The 11,757-nt window shown below is 35.2% G+C and overlaps 1 protein-coding gene and 1 long non-coding RNA gene across 2 annotated transcripts; both read left to right on the plus strand.

The window, feature by feature from the left end:
• Positions 1–1,003: 1,003 nt before the first annotated feature.
• LOC130466104 (uncharacterized) lies at positions 1,004–3,968 on the plus strand. The gene is made up of 4 exons (XR_008926126.1): positions 1,004–1,471; positions 1,563–1,820; positions 2,325–2,388; positions 3,358–3,968. It is a non-coding gene; the product is annotated as an uncharacterized lncRNA (long non-coding RNA).
• A 162-nt stretch (positions 3,969–4,130) lies between these two features.
• Positions 4,131–11,456, plus strand: LOC130469483 (uncharacterized). Its single transcript, XM_056838825.1, has 4 exons — positions 4,131–9,251; positions 9,343–9,600; positions 10,105–10,168; positions 11,138–11,456. Exon 1 carries the CDS (start codon positions 5,232–5,234, stop codon positions 6,348–6,350), a length of 1,119 nt encoding a protein of 372 aa, XP_056694803.1. The 5' UTR covers positions 4,131–5,231; the 3' UTR covers positions 6,351–9,251; positions 9,343–9,600; positions 10,105–10,168; positions 11,138–11,456.
• Positions 11,457–11,757: the final 301 nt, after the last annotated feature.

Here is an 11,757-nt window from a genome sequence, read left to right on the forward strand (position 1 = left end):
ATTTATTTGTGAGATTAGTTTATGAATTGTTGTGAGTTAAAGAGTGATATTTATTCAAGGTTATTCATTCGAGTTATTTTAAGGTTATTTTGTGGACCTATAACCCACATGTCCAGGATCGAGTTTAAGATTAAGGCTAATTATTCTGCTGTGTGTTAAGAGTTAATTGTAATCATTTAAGGATTAAGTGTTGTTTATTAACAGCTCGAAAGAGCGAGCTGTTACACTTGGTCTCAAGAATTTGCCTATGAGTCTCGAATCTTTCGACTCGAGCCAGATCTTGGAACATGTTCTTCAACTCACTGATGATTGTGAAAGCATCTGAGTTGATGAACGTTTTCTGTAGATCTGCACTCATGGTGGCGAGCATTAGAAATTTCACATCCTTGTTGGCATCAATCCAACGATTGAGGGCTGCCTGAGTGACCCCGTCGCCTGCGGCTTCGGGCATCGCCTCTTCCAGGACATACTCCTTTTCTTCCTGCATAAGAACTATTTGCAAGTTCCTTTGCCAGTCAAGGAAGTTTTTCCCGCTCAACTTCTCCTTTTCGAGAATTGATCGAATGTTGAATGAATTGTTGTTTGCCATAATTAAAACTACAATTGAAAAGAATAAACAAATAAATAATCATTCACAGTTTCTCTTAATAAACTTAAATTCTAGCATAAATGCATAATTCAATGTTCATTAAGCATTTTATTCAAATTATGTGTTCCGGCAGGTGTGAATAAAATGATTCCAAGATCCTAAAACCATTGAAGAATTAAGCACATTATGTATTTTGACTCAATTCTAAAACATTTTAGGTAAGCAAAAGCCTTTTGCTAATAGTCTAAAAACTACTCTTGGTTGATAGGTACGTCTAAGAACTTATTAGGTAAACCTATCGATTTTGCCACGATATAAAAGGACTCCTTACTTATATCGTTGAGTTTCACCAAAACTAACATGTACTCACAATTATTTGTGTACCTGTAATCCCCCGTAAATTTATAAAGTTTATTAACATATGTTAACGTATAGTTTTTATATTTAAATGAAATTGGTCGATTTTAGTAATAAATATATATTTAATGTATATTTATTTTATTTAAATGAATTATAAATATTTTAATGATTTATTGAAATCAAACACTTTAGAATCATAATTCGAAAACGAATTGAAACATAGAAACACTTCGGTTTTGGAAAAGTATTTCTAATCGGGTTTGAATTTAAATACTCTCAAATTGGAAAAGAATCTTAATCTTAGCCCAATTATTATAGCCCACAAAGTAAATAAACCCCCTAAACCCAAATTTTACCCACAACTAATTCTCTCTCCTCACTCAACTTCACACTCACGTGAAACCCTCATTCTCTTTCACGTTAATTCTCTTTTCTTCCCTCTTAGGCAACCACCACCGCCGCCGGTCAAGCAGCAGACGCCGCCGTTGTTCTCCTCCGACGCCCGACTTCCTCCTTCGTCCGGTAACCTCTTCTCTCCCCTCGTATTTCTTTCTTCCTCTCTCTCGTGCGTTTTGCTCTCCTTACTTGCTTTTTCTTTTTTTACGTGCGACAGCCACCAACAGCACCACCGCCACGTCGCCGCCCAGCCTGCATCGCTGCGCCGCCGCGTTCCTTGCCCACACCAACCGACGTCCTCCCTTGTCCTCCCTCTTGCTCGACGGAACTCCTTTTCGTTCTTCATATCCCGCAAACACGAGTCAGTCGCAGCCACCACCGCTGCGCCACCATCTTGCCTTGCCTGTCAGCCGCCGACTGTTCTGCTGCCGCCGTCTCAGACCACCGGCCAACCACCCTTTTGTCTCTCTTTTTGGTTAATTCTTAAACCCTAAACTAATTAATGAATTGAATTACGTTTTAATGATTTAATTATGTTTCTTGAATTTAAATTATATTTGATTATGAATTTCAAGAATTATATGTTTGCATAATTAAATTATTAATTTCAGATTATATAAATGCATTGAAATATTGATTTTTAATTATTTAAAGTATGAATTTTAAGGTTTTTAATGATTTAAATCATGGTAGGATGTTTAGGAATTATTAAAGTTATTGTTATTATGATTTCAAACATGTTAATTATGTTTTGGAGTAGTTTGAAAGTAGTTATATTGCTGGAAATTCAAAGTATGATGCTTTGAAGAGTTTTCAACGAATTTCAATAATTAACATAATAAATATGATGCTAGGAAATCAAATATTCAAGTTTCGATATTGGGAAATGTTCTAATTATGTTTAGGAAGGGTTTGAAGCTCCCTAATGTTGCTGAAAATTCAATATGAATTGATATGAGTCTATATTGGTTGTTGTTAGGTGGAGAATTCTCCGTAGGCGACTTTTGAATTATTAAAGTGGTCTTGCAGTTTGTTTACACAAGGTACGTACATACCTGGGTGCTTGGAATGTGTGCTAATTGTTGAAACCATGTTGAATTGTTGATGAACTTGGTTATGTTAATGTTGTTGATGAACTTAGTCAGGTTGAAATTGCATGTTTGATACTGTTGGATGAACATATTAAGGATTATAACATGTTAGTATGGAAGATTGATACAAACATGTTCGATTGGGAACACTAGATTATTTAGTATATAATTCAGATTAGTTAATTGTTGTTCCCTTTTTAGCTTTTCACTACTTTATGAGGGCGGAGGACCTTATTTAGTAAGTTGAAACCTTATACCCATATTCAGGGGTTGATCAGTATTAAAGAAAAGATTGGAGTTAATTGGAATGAGTCTTGTTTGATGCCTTTGTGATCACTTACTCAATTCCAAGATAAAAACAGTTATAAATAAATGTGAGTTGCATGCTTTATGTGATTGTTGAGTCATAACAGGGTGTCAATTTGTAAATCATGTAAAGTGAAACTGAGTAGCAATAGCTTTAGACTGTGCACGTCTAAAGTGACGGACAAACAGGAGTTGGGGTTCATGGTGGTAGCCCATGGCCTTTCATTCGGACCGGATTGATCACCGCGTCCTATTTTCAGTCAAACGTTCCTCGATATCGCAGGTCACTGAGGTTACGGAGTCGCGCCCGTACCTCGCCTAGCTAGAAAACTCGGTCCATTGCCTATTTCAATTAAAATAATATTATTGTTATCAAAGTCTAGTCCAGTCTAGCTTAGCCTAGTCAAGTGTGGTATTCAAATTAATATGTGTCGTTTGCCTTTACTTATATTTCTTCAGCATCATGTTATGATTGTTCGTTTAATAGAATCATGTTAGGATTATTATTGATTTAGTATGTGGTACTCAGCTTTGCTGATTACGTGCTTTTGCTTGTGCATGTTGATCATGGCTATGCCTTATTGATCCTGTGATGACCCAATCTTTGGTGAGCAGTCTCTAAGGATCAATAAGCATTGTCCATCTACAGGTTTGAAGATGATGCATCATTGGGATCGGGATTAGAGAGCTTGTAGTTATATTTGTTTTATTAAGTGATTTGGGTTGTTAACTTATATTTGAAAGTTGTCGTACTATTCGTATTTCTTTATTTCCGTTAATTGGTTTTGGACTTAGTATGTAATCGATTATTTATGAACCTAAAAGTTAGTTTTATGTTTTCCGCTGCAAAATTCTGAATAAGCCGTACGTTTTCACACGGGCGATAATGCCTTGATAATTCTCTACGTTTTATATTAAAAGATTATTTTAGAAAAGAGAGAATTGTCGGGGTGTTACAAAGTGGTATCTAGAAGCTAAGGTTTTACTTTAATATTTTTTTTTAGGCGCCTAACTATCTAGTTATTTAAAATAAATTTCTTAAAAATCGAGCTTCTACGCACTATATTGTTCAAAAATTGGTACTTTTTTTTGGGGGGCCGATTTCCTTTTATCTTGTTTGAAAGTATATAATATTTCTTATTTAAGTTCAGAATTAACTTATTTATTCGAAACTTTTCGTTTATGGGAATTAAGTACGTTTTTCGTTATTTTCGAAATTAAATTAAATATATTCGGAAAAAAAAAAAAAAAAAAAAAAAAAAAAAAAAAAAAAAAAAAAAAAAAAAAAAATCTTATCCCTTAAGTATATTTATTCGTTTAATATTTATTCGTTTAAAAAAAAAAAAAAAAAAAAAAAAATAAAAAAAAAAAAATTCTTATTAATTATTCGTTTGAAAATAAAAATAATAATAAAATTTCTTTATTTTATTTATTCGTTTATTATTAATTCGTTTAATAAACTTTTTCTTACCAATCGTTCTTGTTTTATTCTTTAAATTCTTCAATGTTTGACCTATTATGATTTATTATGAGAGATGGGTAATATAGGAAAGGGCATATAGGATAGAATTATATGTGCATTAGTAGTTAATTGCTAGCATAAGAAGTTAATTGCTATGTGCATTTGTTAAATGTTTAAGTGTTGCATGTAAATGTGCATAGAAATTGTTTGATTCCACCAAACTTATTGTTTTATTGAATTCTGATTATGCTTTGGTTGGGAAATCGTTAGTAAGATCTTAAGTTGTTTGTTTCATGAATAAAACGCTTCTTTCCAAGTACACCAACATAGGATCCTTTGAGAAGATCGACGAATACTGAGGATCTAGATTTCACTTCACAAATTTCCAAGGAAAGAACAGATAGACAAGATGCCTTAAACATTTGAAGTTGTAATAGTTAGTTTGTTCTTAAATGTTTTGGAGAATAAGTAGCAAAGCTACAACAGTTCAAAGTTAAAGCAATAAGAGTTTGAGTTATTCTTTATTATTTTCAAGGAAGTATTAAACCTTTATAGAATTAGCAATAAAAGTTAAAGTATTCGTTTCCAGTGTGAGAATTCCATAATTCGCCAACCATAGTTTATGTTTATATCATAGAACTTTTATTTTATTTTGAGGACAAGTGTGTTGTTAATATTTAGGGGTTGTTATAAACATTCTTTTGAGGAGTAAAAGTTAGATTATTGATTATCCAAAGGATCAAAAGTTTATTTTGGGACGCAAGGGGAATGTTTCTTCTTTTATGCTTCCTTGTTATTCGTGATGATTGGACTGTGTTTCTTATTTCTCAGTTGAATGCCCTGTATGTGAATATCATTCATAAATGATCGAGGGGATTACCTTCGTAAATAATTGTTGCACATTCGTAAATGTTTGTTTATTTTACGTGAATTTTGGATGTTGGTGTGATATTACTTTGCTAGAGGATAATATAAGTAAAGTTTCGAACCTGAATTAGAGTATATTAATTTCAGGTCGCGTTCTGGGATGACCAACAATAATGACCTAGCTGTTGTTTTTCGCCTCTTGGCGGAAAAACTAGCCCAGGAAAGAACTGAGCGCCCCGATTCTGCAGGGGACATGTTTGAAAGGCTTGCGAAATTTAAGCCACCATATTTCGAGGGGCAAGCAGACCCGACCTTCATAGAAAACTGGATTAGGGAGTTTGAAAAACTATTTTGGGTGGTAAACTGTCCTGAAAATATGAAAGTAGGTCAAGCTGTCCTTTACCTAAAAGATGAGGCCGATCTATGGTGGAAAGAGAATGGAACTAGGCTAAGTGTTGTTGAAGGATTTAATTGGGACTCATTTGTTGTTGCGATGAGGGAAAAGTTTTATCCTCCTTTCATAACAAAACGAAAAGCGCAGGAATTCATAAACCTTGGGATGGGGAGTATGACCATGGCTGAATATTATAGCAAATTTATAGCGCTGTCGGAGTTTGCACCTGAGGTTGTAGCCACAGAAGAAATAAAGGCTCAGAGGTTTGAGCAAGGGTTGACCGATGAGATCCAGTTGGGATTAGGTGGAGAAACCTTTACATCTTTAGATAATGTGTATGAGAGAACCGCTCATATTTACGGTTTACAGTCCATAAGGGACGAGAAAAATGTTGTTGGGGAGAAAAGAAAAGAGTTTAATGTCCGGGAAAACCAAGGGAATTTCAAGAGGAATATGAATGAGAATAGGAATGAAAATGGAAATGGAAATTTTCGAGGAGGAAACAGTCAGGGGCACAACAATAAGAGTAAATCCGAGAGAGTGTATCACTGCAAGAAGTGCAACAATAACCACCCTGGGAAGGACTGTAAAGGAAAATTGGTGAATTGCCACTATTGTCAAAAAAGGGGGCATAGAGAGTTTGAGTGCTTCACTAAGCACAGGAAGGAACAAAATAGTAATGGAGGTGGGAACCAAGTGAGGTTTAACCAGTCTGGAGGCCAAAATTCAAAGCCTGGAGGGGCACAAAACAATCAAGAGAACTATAATAAGCCTACAAATGATAACAACCAGAATAAGACTCCGGGCAAACCGTTCATGATGACTAGAAATGAAGCTGAACGTTCTGCAGACGTAGTTCATGGTACCTTTTTTTTTTTTTATTAATTTTGTGCTAGTTAAACATTATTTGATTCGGTAGCAACTTATTCTTTCATTTTGTCATTTGTTATTAAAAGTCTGAAATTAGTAGATTTTGAATGTTTCATTTACCTGTTATTATGCCCACCGGTGTAACCATAAGGTGTATAAGGTTATTTAAGAACTGGCCTTTGAAGACAAAAGATTGCGTTTTCCCTTCTGATTCGACAAAAGTTTAATTTTAGGGACCTAGATGTAATTCTGGGGATGGACTGGCTAAGTTTGTACAAGGCTAAGGTAGATTGTGAAATTCAGAAAGTAAGTTTAAGGAACCCTATTGGAAGGTTGACCTCATATAGATGTTTTGAGAAGACCAAGAATATTTAGTTATTTCGGTAATGCAAGTGAGGAAATTGATGAATATGGAGTGTGAACTATTTTTCCGTAGTGTGTTAGAGGTGAGTAAAGAAGTTGGAGTGAAAACCGAGGATGTTGCCATTATGAGTGGATTCATTGATGTGTTTCCGAGTGAAATTACAAGTATGTTACCTGTTAGAGCCTTGAGTTCACTATAGACTTAGTCCCTGGAACGACGCCTATACCTAAAGCACCATGTAGAATGACACCTCCCGAAATGAGCGAATTAAGACACTATTGCAAGAGTTGTTTCGTTAAGGGGTATATTAGGCTTAATGCATCACCACGGGTAGCTCTGGTGTTGTTTATTAAGAAGAAATATGAGAGTGTGATATTGGGTATCGATTTTAGGGAGCTAAGCAATGTAACCATCAAGAACAAGTATCCTTTGCCTAGGATAGATGACATATTGGATCAATTGAATTGGGCGAGTGTGTTCTCGAAGACTGATTTGCGTTTGAAGTACCACCAATTGAGAATAGCTGATAAGGGCCTAAGACCTCATTAGGATTCGCCATTGTCATTAAAGGTTTATAGTAACGTCTTTTGGGTTAACCAATGCACCTTCATTAATTATGGACTTGATGAATGAGATTTTCTACGAATTCCGAATTAAGTTCGTTATTGTGTTATTGATGATACCCTGATTTATTCAAGGAATGAGAAAGAGCATGACAAACACTTGAGGATTATTTGGAGACGCTTAGAAAGAATCTAGTTTTATTAAATGAAGTATACAAATCTTGAGGTCATATGTGTATAAGTGACACCGACGGAAAAGTGAAGGACTAAATTGATTGAGAACTATGTTACGTAAGGGAATAAATTTAAGAGGAGAATTGAGTGGTCCAGGATCGTTAGAAACCATTTGGCGTCTTGAAAAGATGAAAGGAAATATATGAATTGGTGAAAGAGCTAAGAGTTAATCCTAAGAGTTATATATCCATGAAAGGCATGATGAGGTTCGGTGAAAAGGAAAAGTGAGCAGAAAGCGTTTCTGTAGATCCTACTAAGATTCAAGCTGTGAGTGAGTGACCTACTCCAAAGAACGTGTCTGATATCTGAAGTTATCTAGGCTTAGATGACCATTATAGGAGGTTGTGAAAGACTTTTCGAAGAGAGAAAAACCATTGACCAACTTGTTGAAAGAGGAATCAAAATTCGAGTGGAGTAAGAAATGTAAAAAGTTTTCTAGATTTTAAAAGAGCGTTTGACCTCTGCACCTGTTGCCGCGTCAATTGAAACTTTATGAAACTAATTACCCTACCCATGACCTAAAGCTAGCTGCTAGTGCGTTCGCTTTGAATGATTTGGAGACATTATCTTTATGGGGAAACATTTGAGATCCTTTCCGACCACAAAAGTCTGAAATTTTGGCAATAAAGTCTAGTTGAATCTTGGGGACAACATTGAAAACGAGTACTGCTTTCCACCCTGCAATTGATGGTCAGCCTGAGAGGACTAACCAAACTATGGAATATATGTTGAGAGCCTGTGGTATTAACTTTAATGGTAGTCGAGAACCACATAGATTTGATTGAATTTTCTTACAACAATAGCTACCATGCGAACATTAAAATGAAACCTTTTGAGGCATAGTATGGAAGTGTAGAAATCCCACTTACTGGAATGACTTCCGTGAAAATGTTGTATTGGGAAAAAGGATTCGTTGAATTAGGAATATCCAGAATTATTCCCTGAGATGAGTTACGAGGGCGTAACTCGTTTTCTTTTAGGGGGTAGAATGCGATATAAATTCGCGCTTTTTACCTAATTTTATGGTGTTTTTATGCATTTTAATGCTTATTTTAGCAAATTATACATGTTGATGCAAAATAAATAGATTCGCCGCATAAGAAAATCTGTTCATGAGTAACACAAGCAACTTTAAGTTGGCTAAAGAGTGCACATGAGAAACCAGTACTTCTCCAGTAAGAATGAGTTCAGAACTTTTGAAAAATGTGGAATTTTCATGTCAAGTTTCGGGACGAAACTTCTTTTAAGAGGGGTAGATTGTAATCCCCCGTAAATTTATAAAGTTTATTAACATATGTTAACGTATAGTTTTTATATTTAAATGAAATTGGTCGATTTTAGTAATAAATATATATTTAATGTATATTTATTTTATTTAAATGAATTATAAATATTTTAATGATTTATTGAAATCAAACACTTTAGAATCATAATTCGAAAACGAATTGAAACATAGAAACACTTCGGTTTTGGAAAAGTATTTCTAATCGGGTTTGAATTTAAATACTCTCAAATTGGAAAAGAATCTTAATCTTAGCCCAATTATTATAGCCCACAAAGTAAATAAACCCCCTAAACCCAAATTTTACCCACAACTAATTCTCTCTCCTCACTCAACTTCACACTCACGTGAAACCCTCATTCTCTTTCACGTTAATTCTCTTTTCTTCCCTCTTAGGCAACCACCACCGCCGCCGGTCAAGCAGCAGACGCCGCCGTTGTTCTCCTCCGACGCCCGACTTCCTCCTTCGTCCGGTAACCTCTTCTCTCCCCTCGTATTTCTTTCTTCCTCTCTCTCGTGCGTTTTGCTCTCCTTACTTGCTTTTTCTTTTTTTACGTGCGACAGCCACCAACAGCACCACCGCCACGTCGCCGCCCAGCCTGCATCGCTGCGCCGCCGCGTTCCTTGCCCACACCAACCGACGTCCTCCCTTGTCCTCCCTCTTGCTCGACGGAACTCCTTTTCGTTCTTCATATCCCGCAAACACGAGTCAGTCGCAGCCACCACCGCTGCGCCACCATCTTGCCTTGCCTGTCAGCCGCCGACTGTTCTGCTGCCGCCGTCTCAGACCACCGGCCAACCACCCTTTTGTCTCTCTTTTTGGTTAATTCTTAAACCCTAAACTAATTAATGAATTGAATTACGTTTTAATGATTTAATTATGTTTCTTGAATTTAAATTATATTTGATTATGAATTTCAAGAATTATATGTTTGCATAATTAAATTATTAATTTCAGATTATATAAATGCATTGAAATATTGATTTTTAATTATTTAAAGTATGAATTTTAAGGTTTTTAATGATTTAAATCATGGTAGGATGTTTAGGAATTATTAAAGTTATTGTTATTATGATTTCAAACATGTTAATTATGTTTTGGAGTAGTTTGAAAGTAGTTATATTGCTGGAAATTCAAAGTATGATGCTTTGAAGAGTTTTCAACGAATTTCAATAATTAACATAATAAATATGATGCTAGGAAATCAAATATTCAAGTTTCGATATTGGGAAATGTTCTAATTATGTTTAGGAAGGGTTTGAAGCTCCCTAATGTTGCTGAAAATTCAATATGAATTGATATGAGTCTATATTGGTTGTTGTTAGGTGGAGAATTCTCCGTAGGCGACTTTTGAATTATTAAAGTGGTCTTGCAGTTTGTTTACACAAGGTACGTACATACCTGGGTGCTTGGAATGTGTGCTAATTGTTGAAACCATGTTGAATTGTTGATGAACTTGGTTATGTTAATGTTGTTGATGAACTTAGTCAGGTTGAAATTGCATGTTTGATACTGTTGGATGAACATATTAAGGATTATAACATGTTAGTATGGAAGATTGATACAAACATGTTCGATTGGGAACACTAGATTATTTAGTATATAATTCAGATTAGTTAATTGTTGTTCCCTTTTTAGCTTTTCACTACTTTATGAGGGCGGAGGACCTTATTTAGTAAGTTGAAACCTTATACCCATATTCAGGGGTTGATCAGTATTAAAGAAAAGATTGGAGTTAATTGGAATGAGTCTTGTTTGATGCCTTTGTGATCACTTACTCAATTCCAAGATAAAAACAGTTATAAATAAATGTGAGTTGCATGCTTTATGTGATTGTTGAGTCATAACAGGGTGTCAATTTGTAAATCATGTAAAGTGAAACTGAGTAGCAATAGCTTTAGACTGTGCACGTCTAAAGTGACGGACAAACAGGAGTTGGGGTTCATGGTGGTAGCCCATGGCCTTTCATTCGGACCGGATTGATCACCGCGTCCTATTTTCAGTCAAACGTTCCTCGATATCGCAGGTCACTGAGGTTACGGAGTCGCGCCCGTACCTCGCCTAGCTAGAAAACTCGGTCCATTGCCTATTTCAATTAAAATAATATTATTGTTATCAAAGTCTAGTCCAGTCTAGCTTAGCCTAGTCAAGTGTGGTATTCAAATTAATATGTGTCGTTTGCCTTTACTTATATTTCTTCAGCATCATGTTATGATTGTTCGTTTAATAGAATCATGTTAGGATTATTATTGATTTAGTATGTGGTACTCAGCTTTGCTGATTACGTGCTTTTGCTTGTGCATGTTGATCATGGCTATGCCTTATTGATCCTGTGATGACCCAATCTTTGGTGAGCAGTCTCTAAGGATCAATAAGCATTGTCCATCTACAGGTTTGAAGATGATGCATCATTGGGATCGGGATTAGAGAGCTTGTAGTTATATTTGTTTTATTAAGTGATTTGGGTTGTTAACTTATATTTGAAAGTTGTCGTACTATTCGTATTTCTTTATTTCCGTTAATTGGTTTTGGACTTAGTATGTAATCGATTATTTATGAACCTAAAAGTTAGTTTTATGTTTTCCGCTGCAAAATTCTGAATAAGCCGTACGTTTTCACACGGGCGATAATGCCTTGATAATTCTCTACGTTTTATATTAAAAGATTATTTTAGAAAAGAGAGAATTGTCGGGGTGTTACAGTACCTTACCCCTTTAGTATCGACAAGTAACACCTCGCTATGGCGGAAAACTATTACTAAGATCGATGTAAAGGATATCCAAGTAAGTGTTATTTTGGCATGGCACCTTTTAACTCAATTTTTAAGTTTGGAACTTAAGGCTCTTACTATGTTGGTTAGATTTTAAGTGAACAAAAATCCTTAATCATGCAACATAATCAAGCCACAATCTCATGCATAATTAAGACATATTTAAAGCAATAAATAACTTAAAGCATGCATAAGATAAATGTGATCT

Source organism: Spinacia oleracea, chromosome 1 (genome assembly GCF_020520425.1).
Source record: "Spinacia oleracea cultivar Varoflay chromosome 1, BTI_SOV_V1, whole genome shotgun sequence".
Taxonomy (NCBI): Eukaryota; Viridiplantae; Streptophyta; class Magnoliopsida; order Caryophyllales; family Amaranthaceae; genus Spinacia; species Spinacia oleracea.

What these genes read in the sequence shown, in the direction of transcription:
- LOC130469483 (XM_056838825.1), top strand. Translation starts at nt 5,232, where the DNA reads ATGACCAACAATAATGACCTAGCTGTTGTTTTTCGCCTCTTGGCGGAA.